The 17350-nt window shown below is 39.0% G+C and overlaps 1 protein-coding gene across 1 annotated transcript; it reads right to left on the bottom strand.

The window, feature by feature from the left end:
- Positions 1-2140: 2140 nt before the first annotated feature.
- LOC134660220 (gastrula zinc finger protein XlCGF57.1-like) lies at positions 2141-14845 on the bottom strand. The gene is made up of 7 exons (XM_063515944.1): positions 14779-14845; positions 13175-13369; positions 11348-11863; positions 10606-11264; positions 10371-10556; positions 2316-2509; positions 2141-2183 (listed from the first exon to the last, which is right to left on the bottom strand). Exons 1-7 carry the CDS (start codon positions 14843-14845, stop codon positions 2141-2143), a joined length of 1860 nt encoding a protein of 619 aa, XP_063372014.1.
- Between the last annotated feature and the right edge of the window lie 2505 nt (positions 14846-17350).

The following is a 17350-nucleotide window of genomic DNA, read 5'->3' as shown; positions in this document are numbered from 1 at the left end:
TTCCACAGCGGTTGTTTCAGCACTTTTAACGAGTTATTAGTGTTCACTCGGACTGCAATAGCTGCATAAGAAATAACGTGACACAATATAATGCATTATTCTGTACAGCGATCCTATTAAGCGCTAATAAAAAAGGTGCAAGTCTCGCAACGCTTCTACTACAAAAAGTTTTGAGATGTAATGTGAAACCAAGTCGGTTATTTTAATCAGTGCCAGGGGGTGTTAAAACCGTATCAATAAGATATCTTTAATTTGTAATACGTATAATGACTTGGCCATCGCACGGCTGCATAATGACAGAAGGATCATCGTCACCTAAATATAAAATAATTCTAATTGAACATAACGCTAGCGCTAATTGCAGTTTGAGCTTTACACATATTTACGAGTACGGTACGAGTAAAGCATTATGTGCGATTGCCAAGTCATTATATGTATTACAAATTAAAGATATCTTATTGATACGGTTTTAACACCCCCTGGCACTGATTAAAATAACCGACTTGGTTTCACATTACATCTCAAAACTTTTTTGTAGTAGAAGCGTTGCGAGACTTGCACCTTTTTACATGTAATGTTTTTGATGGAATCTCGTCTCTTTTTGTAGGCAGTCCTTCTTTTCGGGTACTCATACCCATACTATGTATACACATATCATAAAGAAACACATCTTCATTCATACTCACATCGTACATCGTAGTGTAGGTACCTTTACTTTACCTACTATTTGTAGGAACTGCAACAGTAACTTTGTAATAGCATATATTTGTATGGGATTACAAACTTACTTATGCAGTTCTTAGATCTTTAAAACGTGACTGATATTGCAATATTTTTAGGTTTTCTATGGCTTGATAAGCTGAAAACTTACTGCTGTGGCGCAACGACCCGAAGTGGATCTTGCGCCACAGCGGTAAGTTTTCAGCTTATCAAGCCAAGCTGAAAACTACTTATGTTTAAAATTTGAAGCTTGTGGGTATACTAGAAGTACCTTAGAATTATGATGATCGTAGGTGAGTGAGTGAGTGTGTCAGTGTCGAAAATAAGGAACTTTGACGTACAATAATTCTTAAACTACTAGTTCAAATTGAATGTTTTTGAGAATATATCTTAAGCATGTTAAGCCCTATATATTACTGAATATTCAGGGTTCTAGCTTCAGCCAGCACAAAATTACAGGACGTCGAAAATGGCCTGAACCGCTTCGAGAAAAGGATGGTACGGCCGTGCCTCTTTGTTTTGCTCGACTTGGCGGGGGCACGGGCGTGCCCCTAGATACAGAACTAGACACAAGTGCCTGCTTTATTTTGTCAAAAGCAATATGTTAGCCAGATTGCTCTTAGTATACAAACAAATACCTACAAGAGTTCTTGCTCTATGACCGTTTTCCCAACCAATTTTTATATGCCGGTCTTCGATATTAAACTTTCCTGAGTCATATTTTAAACGGTTTCACTCACTTGAAGTTTTAGTCGCTACTGGCGTCATGTTTCGGGCCCTTCGGGGGTCCATCCTCAGGCTCGAGTGCTCGCGGCGACTGCGGCGGTGACGGCGCGCAACGAGCAACGAGGCGGGCGGCGCGATCAGTGCACGAGTTACAGTCGCCGCGAGCACTCGAGCCTGAGGATGGACCCCCGAAGGGCCCGTAACATGTCGCCAATAGCGACTAAAAATTCAAGTGAGTGAAACCGTTGTCGTATAAACAGTTTATGCCGGTCTTCTAAACATTGACCTTATAATTTAAATATACTTCGTTTTTTTAGCATTAGAAAGGACTCCACAGGATACTTCGACAGAGCCACATATATATGGTGTACAAACATATTCAGAGGGCTAACCACAAAAATGCATGGGAAGAGGGACGGAGAAAGAACTCCGCAGAAGTAAGCGTGCAGTTTTTATCAGGCTCTTTAAATGTTAATATTTAATAATAATAATGGTCAATACTTACTTATAATTTACTTCCAAATGTTACCGCAGAAGGTAAGGAATCGGGCGATTTGATACCACAGTCCATCCAATTCTTACATCCAGTTAGTACTTTGTAAATGAGTTGTTAACCTGTCAATTCCCACGATGTGACGTCACCATAAGCGTTGCGGCTCATATATGAGTAACATTGAGTAGGTAATTTAGATCTCTAATCTTCTTCTTTCTTTAGTGGAAACTTGCATGAGAATGTTCTGACGAGAGGTTCGTGTAATTTTGAGAATATTCTGCAACATTGCTAACCCATGTAGAAACATTAATGTAACTTTATATTGACCTGACTATAAACTGGAGTTGATTGATAGATGATGATGATAATGACGTACCCTCGTCTCCACATGTAGGACATGGCGTAGCAGAGATGGAATATAGTGTAGGCGTCGGGGTTCATATCCTCCGGCTTTTTCTGACTCTGTATGTAGCCGTAGAAGTCGGTGTCGACCACGGCGCCGGCGCCGCCCTGCGCGGGCGGCCTGTTCTGCTCGTTGAACTCCTTGTCACCACTATTTAGCCAACGGTTCTCTGAATAACAACTAGAGTGATTTAGTTATAACATCAAACATGTTTCAGATTTGTGGGTCAAACATGTTTCATAAAAGGTCACTTCTGTGGACAAAACTTTAAAATTAACGACCCAGGTAGGTACAAAGTCAGAGTTCAAAAATTAGCTTTGGATTCTTTTAACTTTGCAATTTCTTCAGGAAACACGCTAACAAGTTAAACATACAATAAAATGTGCATGAACTCGAACCCGGTACCCATAGTCCATGTTTTCAATTGTTTCGTGAATTTAAGGCCTGTGCACACCGGCTTGCGTGTGCGTGACGTGCGCGTGTGTGTGCGCTAAAATGTTGGAGCCGCACACGCACACGTCACGCAAGCGGTGTGCCGTCTCTCAGAAGGATCTGTATACTACAACGCTGCACGCGCACGTGCACGTCACGCACACGCACCCGGTGTGCACAGGCCTTTAAATATGATGTCCGTTTTACAACAAACTATTAATCACATTTACGAAAAAAAAAATTACTAATTGCCATTCAGTTTACTTAAATGTACGAGTAAGTACTTAAGCCATACCCCGAAGTTGACGGAGTTAAAAAAAGCGGCCAAGTGCGAGTCGGACTCGCCCATGAAGGGTTCAGTAGCAGCAAGTAACATAATAAAATTGCGGTTTACGATTTATGTTATGACGTATTAAAAAAAACTATGTTTGCGCCCTTTTGGCGCTATTTAAATAAAACAAATGTTTAAATAGATTACCATTTTTAATGGTATTAGCTGAGTACAAAAAGGTTCTTTATAAGTCTAGGACACGCGCGATGGGTACGGTGGTTAGAATGCAAGAGAGTGATGCTTGCGGCGCGCTGCCTGGAGATGCGTTGCATAGGCGAAACTCTGGCGCCAGCATCGCGCTTTCTGGTTGGCCGCTGACCTCGCCGTGCATGTTGGCATCCTGGAGCTGCAGGGCTGCGTTCCCACACATCATTGGTTGGCTCGAAGGTGGCGGTGCTGCCAACAGCGCTAACAAACTAGGTACTTACTAGATCTCGTTCAAACCAATTCTCGGTGTAAGTTTGAATGGTAATGTACATCATATATTTTTTTTAGTTTTATCATTCTGTTATTTTAGAAGTTACAGGGGGGGGGGCACACATTTTACCACTTTGGAATTGTGTCTCTCGCGCAAACTATTCAGTTCAGGAAAAAACGATATTAGAAACCTCAATATCATTTTTTGAAGACCTATCCATACCTATCATATCTATCTATCCACACTAATAGATACCCCACACGTATGGGTCTGATGAAAAAAAAAATTGTTTTGAGTTTCAGTTCTAAGTATGGGCAACACTCAAAATTTATTGTTTTTTTTTTCTATTTTTGTGTGAAAATCTTAATGCGGTTCACAGAATACATCTACTTACCAAGTTTCAACAGTTTTAGTTCTTATAGTTTCGGAAATAAGTGGCTGTGACATACACGGACAGACAGAGAGACATGACGAATCCATAAGGGTTCCGTTCTTTGCTATTTGGCTACGGAACCCTAAAAATACCTAGCTCGATAATACGGTAATATTAATCCCAACAAAAACATAAATGTGAAATGAGAGCCAAGTTCAATATTAAGAATATGTCATTGTTGACTCGCCGACAAAAGAATTGCGATCTATATGGGTGCCAAGTTCTGTGCTGTGTAGAAAATCCTGAAATTATAAAGGATTTGTCTTGGCTAGTTTTTACGTATAGGCATATAGGTAATATATATTTATCTATGTTACTTTTTCAAAAATTTGGTTTGTGTTTGAAAACTAGCCAAGACAAATCCTTTATAATTTCAGGATTTTCTACACAGCACAGAACTTGGCACCCATATAGATCTCAATTCTTTTGTCGGCGAGTCAACAATGACATATTCTTAATATTGAACTTGACTCTCATTTCACATTTATGTTTTTGTTGGGATATCATTAGTTTTTGTACAGAAATTACTATAGTATTCATCATGAAAGCAGTTTGCCTAAGCTGAAAAGGAGACCCTCGCTAACGCGCGGTTAATTGTCAAAAAGTTTCAGTTTTCAGATTTTTTCTTTTGTATACGCCTAATAGTGTAATAGTCTACCATCATGCCAAATATCAAGTTTCTAAGTGATCTAGAAGTGGGTTAGGTTTTTGGTCTATAAGTATAAATTTTTTTTTCCATCGAAATATCAATAATTTCCAGTTTTCAGATTTTTCCCTCTATACGCACCTAATAGTCTACCTTCATGCCAAATATCAAGTTTCTAAGTCATCTAGAAGTGGGTTAGGTTTTTGGTCTATAAGTATTTTTTTTTCCATCAAAATATCAATAATTTCAAGTTTTCAGATTTTTCCCTCTATATGCACCTAATAGTCTACCTTGATGCCAAATATCAAGTTTCTAAGTCATCTAGAAGTGGGTTAGGTTTTTGGTCTATAAGTATTAATATTTTTTTCCATCGAAATATCAATAATTTCCATTTTTCAGATTTTTCCCTCTATGCGCACCTAATAGTCTACCTACCTTCATGCCAAATATCAAGTTTCTAAGTCATCTAGAAGTGGGTTAGGTTTTTGGTCTATAAGTATTATTTAATTTTATTCCATTGAAATATCAATAATTTCCAGTTTTCAGATTTTTCCCTCTATATGCACGTAATAGTCTACCTTGATGCCAAATATCAAGTTTCTAAGTCATCTAGAAGTGGGTTAGGTTTTTGGTCTATAAGTATTTTTTTTTCCATCAAAATATCAATAATTTCAAGTTTTCAGATTTTTCCCTCTATATGCACCTAATAGTCTACCTTGATGCCAAATATCAAGTTTCTAAGTCATCTAGAAGTGGGTTAGGTTTTTGGTCTATAAGTATTATTTAATTATTTTCCATCGAAATATCAATAATATCCAGTTTTCAGATTTTTCCCTCTATATACACCTAATAGTCTACCTTGATGCCAAATTTCAAGTTTCTAGGTCATCTGGAAGTGGGTTAGGTTTTTGATCTATATGTCAATCAGTCACAAAAATGCCGGTTTTTAAACGTTAATTTATCAATAACTGTTTGTGCTATGTTTATGAAATTTTGTATTTTGTACTAGCTAAGTGACTTGAATACATGTGCCAAATTTCATTTGTGTAGGTTAAGTAGGTTTCAAGTTGTGAAGGGGTCAAAAGACTCAAAAGTAGCTCGAAATGGTTCGTGTAATATTACACACGGTTGCTGCGTCGCCAGTTCCTTTTTCTTTGAACTTGGCTGGACACGCTACCGCGTGTCTAGATCCATCACAAAAAAAATTACATAAGTACTATGCCAAATATGCTAAATGCTAAGTATCAAAATATTTATAGAGCACCAACCTCCTAATTTGTTTACATTTGCTTACGACTTGTAAACATTGCAGTTTTTCGTTATACAACGCTACACGTCGACTTCACACATTGTCGTAATTATTTAACGAGCTTGAATAATAGTTTGCGGACCTCCCTCAGTATCAGACATTAATTACATTATAATATTATCTAAAATAAACCCCTTATAAACCGCAAACCATTTGAATGAATGACAGAGATTGACTTTTAACTTTTTTTTTAATCATAGACAATTGATGATACAGCAAGAAAATATCTGTCAACAATATTTGGCTAGCCAGACTTGAGTTTTCATTAATATATATATATTTCTTTTTTTCTTGTCGCGTTACTTTTTTTTTTACTCCCGTACTTTTATTTGTCATACATAGAGTCGTGCACACACCTTTAAAACCCTACCTTATAGTTGTCAAGACAAGTCTTTAGTCTATTCCCCAAATTATAACCACTTAAATAATATTGAATGAAATACAGTGTTGTCAACCTTATTTTAAATGTCATCTCTGACAAAAAAGCACAGACCTGTCATTGTCGAGCTCGCGATTAATTCTATGCAAAAAAGTGAACCATAGACCTGTTTTTTTTTTAATTTCATTCATTCATTCATTCGTTCTTTTCCCGCCCGTACCCTCCATTTTTGCAACTTCTTGAATTAAAAATATTTGTTAAGTTTACAATTTTATTTTTTAATTTGGTTTCCAGCGGAATAAAAGTACGTCCCAACTTCTGTCTCTGTTTACTGATGAAATCAATGACTACCTAGACAAAAAACACCATGTACTTGCCATAATGATCGATTTTTCTAAAGCATTTGATACTTTATGTCACAGTACACTTTATGAAAAACTAAAACAAAATGGTATACAAGGACCCATGCTGGAACTCATAAAAAATTACCATACTAACAAACACAACGCGGTTAGCATCGCAGGCGAACAAAGCGACCTAATTCCCACCTTATGCGGCACCGCACAAGGCTCAATTTTAGCTCCGACGGAATATTTATTATACGTCAATGATATGGGTCAAATATTCCAGCATGGATCCATATATCAATTTGCAGACGACACCTGTATAATTGTAGCTCACGAAGACTTGGAGACTGCGCAGGACATGATGCAAAACGACTTTGATGCATTGTGCAAATGGGCACACGATCTGGGTTTATCGATAAATTACTCGAAAACCAAACTTATGTATATACACTCACCTTATAAAAACGTAACCGTTACGCCTAAAATCGTGGCCCACGAACATAAATGTATGCACATGCCCCGCGCAGCCTGTAATTGTGCCCATCTCGAGATTGTACAGGAACACACTTACCTTGGATTAAAAATAGACCATAAGTTCAACTGGAATCCACAGATAAATCATGTTTGTAACAAACTTAGAGCTATTTTGTCAAAACTATATGTACTTAAAAACAAGGTTCCATACACTACATTAAGACTTTTGTACATGTCAATGGCCGGTTCAGTCATAAGTTACGGTACCTACAAAAATCAAATATAAATTCAAAGATAACTATGAAAATCTATTCAAATACTGCAAAGTATTAACTGTGTTTGAAAAGGTTAATTTAGCCATAGTAACTCAATACTACAATCATATAACTGAATTGAGGAAAAAAACCCGACACGATCGATTACGTAACTTAGCCAACCTTCCGACATTCGAAGTTGCAAAAACAAACAATGTATACGGACAGAGAGTGTGGAAATGCGTTTTACCGAGCACCTTGAATAGATTTTCATTGGAACTATTAAAACTTATAGAAGGACGGACGAGTAAACAAGCTAGAAATATTATTAAAAAATATCTACTTAAAATGAGAGGGCAGTGCACCGAAATCACTTAATTACGGCCTTGTCTATTATGTACTTGACCATTAAAAATGAATTTGTAAATAATTTAAGACTCCTTAACTCAAAAATCTTTTTAAGTTAAGATTAGTAGTTAAGTTTAGTATGTAATACAATGTCTTTTTACTGAAATAAACAGTTTAAATTTAAAAAAAAAAAAATTTATTTTATTTAAAAGTAAGTGCTTGGTCGTAGAAAAAGTATTGTATGCAACGTTGTTTAACTGAGTCAAAAAATACTCGTGGCGTCTTTATTAACAATTTTCGGCTTCGCCTCAAATTGTTACTCACGGCACTCGCCTTTGTTGACCTCTCTTAAACAACGGTTGCATAAAATACTATTACTAAACGTTTTTTTTTTCTTTCTTTGACCCCTTAGTACGTATATTATATCATAAATATAATTGCATTATTTCATAAATTCAAACTGTCTAATGTTACACAATAGTATTTGGCGATGCGCAATTAGCAGAAAACTAGAAATTGTTTTTAATAATTTATTTCAGAGTTTCGTAAGCTCTTAAAAGAAAGAACACCAGTTCCAAATGTCCGCTATTTTTATTATGAAGATATTATTAAGACCTAACGTAAACACCCCAATATTCGACACCTTGCTGTTAACTTTATTGCTATGACATTATGATTGCAAATGTCGATTATTGCAGCTGTGTCGGGCACTGGGGCCTACGTTACGGTTTAACAGATAGCCTTAGCTTCATGTATAAAGTTGAATACATAGCATAACTTGCATAACTTTAGTTGGTCTAATCTTTGAATACAAGAAAATTCTTCTTTGACAGTTTCAATACTACTAGGGTTTGCACGACGGACCCGAAAATCGAAACGTATAGGAAGATCCGCGGATCCAGATAATTTCATACATTCCGGATCCGGATTGCAAACCCTAAATACTACTCTTAATAAGGTGTGCTCCACTACGTTTATGGCCCTACGTTTTTGGCTGGTTAATTATTTTGAACTTTATTTCAATGTGACAGTGTTCAATTCTGCATAATTTCTGACACCCTTATGCCTTATAAAAGATAAACAAACATTATTATAATGTTGCCCACTAGAGCTGCGCAGAGCAAAGATAGGTAAGTGAAGTGATTCTATTGGTTCATAAACACATCCCTCGCCACGCACCTTTGCACATCTCTGGTAGAAATTCAGCGTAAGTAACCCGCGGAAGCAGCGAGGGATCATACTCGTAAGTTCCGGCTCATGGCAAATAGATACAAAATTTCTAAATACCTCAAAATGATGGCATTTTTACCTAAACTATTTCACCCTTTTATAGTACCTCTCCTAGTGTCCCCTTTTAGCACGTCACGGATTATCCATTGTGTTACAGACACTTCATCAACAAATATAATCGAATTTAAACTGTTGTGAGACATATGTACCAGGGATGTTGCGGATGCCGATTTTTTGACATCCGCGGATGCGGATGCGGATGCGGATTTTTAAAGGCTCACATCCGCGGATGCGGATGTCAAGATAGGTACATAAAAAACGTCAAATATTACATTTTAGTAATTTTTATTTCAAAAAACCGGCCAAGTGCGAGTCGGACTCGCGTTCCAAGGGCTCCGTACAATAAGTCCCACTCACGCTTGACTGCTAATTTCTAATAGGTTTTTTTGGCTAATTACTAAATTACCTAGCAGTCTAGCACTTCCGCCGATGCTAAGACGTTCCTGTACCGAACAGTTCCACATCCGCATCCGCATTAAATCCGCATCTATTTTATGCGGATGCGGATGCGGATGTTGAAAATAATGCGGAAGTTCCGCGGTTGCGGATGTTCGCAACATCCCTGATATGTACTAACATTGAATAACTTTACGGTTTAGACTCACTTGTTTTAAGTCACTCGTAGTATATTTTCGGGTAGTACCGGTTGTAGTTGTAGCACATCACTATTTATAAGACGTAAACAACTAGCAACACATGAAATGTCATTTTACGGAGAAAAAAAACTGACTTTAAATGATAGAATTCGGCATAAAGGACTTAAGTGCCAATAGGGTCTATTCTATGCCGTCTATGTCACTTATAAGACCATTATGAGTTCGCTGAGATGACTCAAGGAAGTATCGGAGTATTTTTTATGCTTATAGCGAGGTCTACAGCTCTCAGAGCCACTAGTTTATTACAGTAGTAACATTTAACGGACAATGTTTCATTGCATGAGTCCGTAACAGTCTTTTACGTTTGCACTTATAATCACAGATTTTACACTTAAAGGGTTTTTCAGCTGTGTGTATAATCTCATGAATCCGTAGCTGGTCTTTCCGAATGCACTCGTAATCACAGTAGTTACATTTAAATGGTTTATTACCTGAGTGTATTATCTCATGTTTCCGTAAGTCGCCTTTCTGATTGCACTTGTAATCACAGTAGTTACATTTAAAGGGTTTTTCACCTGTGTGTATCATCTCATGAATCCGTAACGTTCCTTTCTGATTGCACTTGTAATCACAGTAGTTAAATTTAAAGGGTTTTTCACCTGTGTATATCATCACATGAATCCGTAATGTTCCTTTCTGATTGCAGTTGAAATCACAGTAGTTACATTTAAAGCGTTTTTCACCTGTGTGTATCATCTCATGAACCCGTACCGTTCCTTTCTGATTGGACTTGTAATCACAATAGTTACATTTAAAGGGTTTTTCACCTGTGTGTATCATCTCATGAATCCGTAACGTTCCTTTCTGATTGCACTTGTAATCACAGTAGTTACATTTAAAGGGTTTTTCACCTGTGTGTATCATCTCGTGAATCTGTAACGTTCCTTTCTTATTGCACTTGTAATCACAGTAGTACATTTAAAGGGTTTTTCACCTGTGTGTATCATCTCATGAATCCGTAACGTTCCTTTCTGATTGCACTTGTAATCACAGTAGTACATTTAAAGGGTTTTTCACCTGTGTGTATCATCTCATGAATCCGTAACGTTCCTTTCTGATTGCACTTGTAATCACAGTAGTTAAATTTAAAGGGTTTTTCACCTGTGTGTATCATCACATGAATCCGTAATGTTCCTTTCTGATTGCAGTTGAAATCACAGTAGTTACATTTAAAGCGTTTTTCACCTGTGTGTATCATCTCATGAACCCGTACCGTTCCTTTCTGATTGGACTTGTAATCACAATAGTTACATTTAAAGGGTTTTTCACCTGTGTGTATCATCTCATGAATCCGTAACGTTCCTTTCTGATTGCACTTGTAATCACAGTAGTTACATTTAAATGGTTTATTACCCGAGTGTATCATCTCATGTTTCCGTAAGTGCCCTTTCTGATTGCACTTGTAATCACAGTAGTTACATTTAAAGGGTTTTTCACCTGTGTGTATCATCTCGTGAATCCGTAACGTTCCTTTATGATTGGACTTGTAATCACAGTAGTTACATTTAAAGGGTTTTTCACCTGTGTGTATCATCTCATGAATCCGTAACGTTCCTTTCTGATTGCACTTGTAATCACAGTAGTTACATTTAAAGGGTTTTTCACCTGTGTGTATCATCTCGTGAATCTGTAACGTTCCTTTCTTATTGCACTTGTAATCACAGTAGTACATTTAAAGGGTTTTTCACCTGTGTGTATCATCTCATGAATCCGTAACGTTCCTTTCTGATTGCACTTGTAATCACAGTAGTTACATTTAAAGGGTTTTTCACCCGTATGTATCCTCTCATGAATCCGTAAGCGTCCGTTATTGCAGCTCCCGTAGTCACAGTACCTACACTCGTAAGGCTTCTCTCCAGCGTGTGTCATCTCCGATTTCCGTAAATATGTTACAAAATACTTTTCATCTCCGTTTAATCTCTGTTGCCGTTCTAAAGCGATGTTTTCTCCGGTCGAATTATTGGACGATCCTGACGACAAGTGAGCGCGTATATGTTTCTTCAAAACCGACTTGCTCCTGAACCGTTTGCCGCAATGGTGACATTGATAGATGGTGGTGGTGACATGGGGTGTGGGTGCGGGCTCGGTGGCGTGCAGCTTGTATGTGCGGCGCCCGACCCGGCAGGTGCGCCGCGCCGCGTCCACCAGCAGGCGCTCCAGCCTGACCGAGCACGAGCCGCGCCGACCCGACACCACCGCCGGTGCTGCAACATCGGAACATCACAAGTGCATCATATTTTATATAATTACTTTTCATATATATTATAGTCTGACGTTCCGTTATTTACCGTTATTTGGATAATAAACTTATTTTGGAAAATATGGTGGGAAAAAATACAAATCTTCCTCTTTTATCGGACAAAATGTTGAGTCGAATTCAGTCTCGAGTCCAGGGTACGGGATCCGAGGTCCAGATTCCGGTGCCCGGGCTCTAGGGTACGGGATCTAGGGTCGAGGATCCGGGGCCCAAATCTTGGAAACTAAATTTGACCCGCTTGCCGATTGGGCTGAAATTTTGTATACACAGATGACAACACAATATTATGACGACATGGAACTGATCTGATGATTTAGACAGGAGGTGGCCACATATGGCAACTCTGTGATATAACAAAGCAAACTAATTGTGTTTGTGGTTGTTAGAATTGTCTCGATGAGTTTTTGATATTAGTTGTCTGTGGAAGGAAAAGTACAGTCAGCGATAAAAGTTTATACCAAAAATAAAATTATTGCCAAAAACTTATTATTTTTGAAGTTCATTATCAATCTGTCGAGTTTCAACTGTGTTAACTCATAGCATGTCTGAATGTCTGTCAAGTTAAACCAGTTTGACAGCACTGGCTTCCCTCAAATGCGGCCGACCCTGACAGCGCTGGCTTCCCTCGTGCTCCCATGTGCTCCATTACTACTATACTTGCAAGAAATGTGAAATGTGTAAAGGTCTCGCATTCAAGAGGTCTATAAAATTAAGCAGTTAAATGAAGTGCGGCTCCAGAGTGTTAATAAAAGTGACTCATTTTATAAATGAAAACTACAACTCACCATCGCCCGTCCCTCTAGGCTGGTGAACTCGCGCGGCGTGGCTCGCGAGGCGCTCGAGCCGCACGGAGCACCGAGCGAGCTGTGCCCCCGCTCCCCCCGCGGCACCTAGCGCCCTGTCTACAGACAAATAATAACCTTCACTGTATTGGAACACTCATATTTACTGCAGTTTGTAACCATAAATCGTTGTGTATAGTAAACTGCAGACGAAACTGATCCCCCTGCATAGAAATTTGTTTGCAGGGGGGGGGGGGCAGTTATATCTGCAGCTTACTGTACATCATCATCAGCTTCCTCGTGTTGTCCCGGTTTTTTGGCACGGCTTATGGGAGCCTGGGGTCCGCTTGACAACTGTAGGTTACTGTACATGTTAAAGAAAAAATTAACATGGCTCCCCCTGCAATTAATCTTGTATGCAGGCGGTCCGTTATCTCTTTAGCTTACTGTACATGTTAAAGAAAAAATCAACATACCGCGCACCACCGGGGCGACTATGGGGCGGTGCGGGCGCTCCGGCCCCAGCACGAGCTCGTCCTTGACCACGTGCTCGTCGTACAGGCCGGCCAGCATGGCGGCCTCGCTCACGCCGCACCCGGCTGTGCTGTCCGCACACTCTTCCTTCACACAAGCCTCTGCATCCACGAATTCAGCTTCCTCCTTCACCGTTACTAAAACAATGCATTTTAAATTAACAAGACGCTATGATTTGACAGGAACACCTTAAACTAGAGATATCTTGTCTCATCTTGTATGTACTTTTTACAGTAATTAAGAGAGCATCGTCTGTCCAATGGCGCCTTTATTGTGAGAACTGTGTTTTGTAATAAACCAATTAATGAATGTATAAATCAGTATTATTAATATTGGTGTCCTACTGGTCCCTAGAGAGAGGCCCTATTGGCAAAAGGAAAGTGGGAAAGCCATATAAACGATGGCTAGATGATATAAAATAAACTGCAGGGACAGACTGGCTTAACAAACTGGAAGACAGGCAAAAATGCAAAAATGAAGAGAGTTGGAGGAGGCATACACTCGAAGAGGGGTCCAAATAAACCATTTAAATGTAACCAATACGCAGAAACTTCTAATGTAATAAAAGGAAATTTGGAAAAAAAGGCTTTTTTTATTATTTATTTATTACTGGTCTCTTAACTTTTGGTCTTTGCCACATAGTTACTTTTGACTTTATCACCTAAACGAAAAAATGTGGCCACCATTTGCCGTTTAGTTAATAAAGCAATACTATTTTATACAGAAATTCATTGGTTTATTAGTAAACACAATACCCACAGTGAGGGCGCCACTGGACGGACGATGCAGTCTTCTGAATTAAATAAAAAATACTTATAGTCTGGCAAACCAATTATCCATAGAAACGGGTGGCAAATTTGAAAAATATAGTTGTGTAGTTTTGATTTTGAACACTTTTTACACTAGCAACTTTGTTTATTGAAATTATACCATTAGCATTATGCATTAAGCATAAGCAGCATAAATTAAAAGATTGAAGGTTGTAATTATTTATTTTATTTTATTTATTTAATACAATTATGTTTACACGGCATTACAGTAAAAATACCAATGCGCCAAGAAACGCTTACAAAATATTATCAGGCGTGCAAAGCCTAAGACATTATGACAGTGTTGGCAGCATCAGAAAATATGACAAAGCTGTCCAGTGGTGAAGGCTGGATTCGCAACCGGCTACCCGGGCTAACACCATGAACCCCTGGCCTTGGGCCACCTAGCCACGGCAGAACTGGTCCCAATTTCTCGACTATCTTAGTAAGAAGGCGTCTTTGACTGACTCTAAGGGCGAGCAGTAGGTACACACTTGCACCTCATACGAATCCCTCAAGCTTAGGAGAGAGAAACGAAGAGCTCAAAGACGGTGCAGTGTGAGGGTCGGCAACACCTCTGGAGTTGCAGGCGACCATAGACTATGGTGGCTGCAATGAATGATCTAAGTACATATGATTTAGCATTAAATAGTGGAACAGCTCTCGTATAAGGCCTATTATCTCCAAAACAATTCCTTAGTTTTAGAAGTAGGTAAATGAGAGTAGTGAGCGCTCACCGCGGTCAGTGTCCCACCCGGGCTCCCGCTTGACGCGCGCCACGCCGCCCCCCGCGATCCCCTCCATCCCGCACAACGCCCGCTTGTCTAATATTATTATAGTTATATTGATATATTATCGCCCGATTCTTATGATATTACTGCTCAAAAAACTGGACTGCTCATTGTCAGTTAAAGGTAGAGAGAATATCCTGAATATCAACAAATAAACAAAATAAAACGAGTCGCACCAAAGAAGATGACAATGACACAATGATGTTTTTTTAAGTGAAGTCCAGACGAGACAATTTTTCTCCAATCAGAGGGCCTACCGCGAACCGCGTTCGACGTGTTGCCTCCTTGTCACACTTACGTACGAATTTACAAGTGCGACAGAGAGCCAACACGTCGGACGTGCTTCGCGGTAGGCCCTTTAAATTGTCCGGTGTCCGATCAAACGGGCCGTGCGGACGCAAACGCCCAGGGTTGGGCAAAATACTGGCTTCCACGTATTTGAAATACAAATTACAAAATACATTTTTAAAAGTATTTGAAATACAAAATACAAACTACTTTGGTGACGGGTATTTGAAATACAAAATACAAATTACAGTGTTTAAAATAATGTATTTCAATTACAAAATATACCTTTATTTTTTTTTGTTTAGCATTTAGTTTTAACGTTAACGAATATCCTTTCATATAAACTTATAGGGTCATTGCGCTAGTTTTCGTCCAGCTCTAGTTTACGTCCACTTGACGAAATTTGAATATATACCTACATTCCTGCACAAATTTGGACTGATTTCAATCCTTATGTCTAAGGCGTCTAAGCAATATATCTGTCTACATATAACAATGATATTTCGCAAAAAGGAAGCGCTGGTGGCCTAGCGGTAAGAGCGTGCGACTTGCAATCCGGAGGTCGCGAGTTCGAACCCCGGCTCGAACCAATGAGTTTTTCGGAACTATGTACGAAATATCATTTGATATTTACCAGTCGCTTTTCGGTGAAGGAAAACATCGTGAGGAAACCGGACTAATTCCAATTACGGCCCTAGTTTACCCTCTGGGTTGGAAGGTCAGATGGCAGTCGCTATCGTAAAAACTAGTGCCAACGCCAATTACTGGGATTAGTTTCCAAGCGGACCCCAGGCTCCCATGAGCCGTGGCAAAATGCCGGGACAACGCGAGGAAGATGAAGATTTCGCAAAAAGTAGTAAATTAAAAATGAAATATATATTTGATAATCCGTCAAGTCGTCGAAAACTAGTGCATGGACGGAAACTACTGCAATGACCCTGACTGATTTAAACGAAAAGTTGCACGCAGAAGTTGACCTAATATAGATCCAGTATCCAGCCAATGAAAATTGTATCTCGGCTGGATCGGAGGTTCGCGGTTCGCAGCTTGTGCGAGAGATTAGACATTTTAGGATTATAGAATTTAATAAAATGTATTTATAGAAATGTATTTTGAAGCTTGAAGTATTTGAAATACAAAATACTAAATACATGTGAGTGCAGTATTTGAAATACCAAATACAAAATACTTTTGAGGTAGTATTTGAAATACAAATACAAAATACTAATTTGTATTTCAAATACGTATTTCAAATACATGTAATTGAAATACTGCCCAACCCTGCAAACGCCTCGCTAATTTCGATCGCTGATTACTTGGAGGATACAACTAAACGGAGTAGCCATTAACAGGCTTTCCCCTCTGTCGAAAATAGGCGGCCAACGGTCATACACAATGTATGGACTGACGTTTATCTGACATGGCTATTTTTACGTTACGCATACATTTGACGTTCCCCTCCCCCGCAAAAATCGGCAGACTGTTTTGCACAGAAAATTACAGACATGGCGTCTCCTTTTAATTATATCCTTCAAGGCTGATTACGACAAATAGGCTGTAATGGCCTCTACAAACGGCATCAATAATCGCTTGCGGTTCAAGGCGGTTCATGATCATTCATGATACATTGGGGCATTTGATCTACGATGCCATGCCGATGATTTGATATATGATTTGATTTGGTCCTGTAGTCTGGCAAACCGAATTCGTCATTAAAAAAAAAAACAAAAAAAACATTGATATACCTATAGTCGTCCTAAATGAAAAAAGGGACAGAGGTCTCCCTCGAGCTTCCTATCACGCTCGGTTTTAGAGACGAGAGCATACTCTTTGGAGCGCAGTCTACTTTAATATGGTAGGCAATGCAAAAACTAGAGATATCCGAACGCATTTTTGTTCCGTATTGATTGCACAAGCCCCCTCCACACTCTTACGCGAAGCCGCGAACGCGAGTGTGGAGTCGATTTTCGTAGACAGCGAAATCGACTCCACACTCGCGTCACAGAATAAAGTAGAGTCCAGATGAGCTGGGCAAATCGACAGATTTGATCAGGAAAATAATCGGCGCCAATCTCATTTAGCGTTCACAGTGTCCACACGTACACAAATTTAATCACCAATTTGCATTCCATAGATACCAAATACGAAAAATTTACATTTTTGTGTCCGCACCTGCTGATTTGATCGGGGAATCAAGTTGGCGTTTGCGTCCGCACGGCCTGATTCGATC

The sequence above is a fragment of the Cydia amplana genome, chromosome 26, assembly GCF_948474715.1.
Source record: "Cydia amplana chromosome 26, ilCydAmpl1.1, whole genome shotgun sequence".
In the NCBI taxonomy this organism is placed as follows: Eukaryota; Metazoa; Arthropoda; class Insecta; order Lepidoptera; family Tortricidae; genus Cydia; species Cydia amplana.
This window is presented reverse-complemented; position numbering and strand designations above follow the sequence as displayed.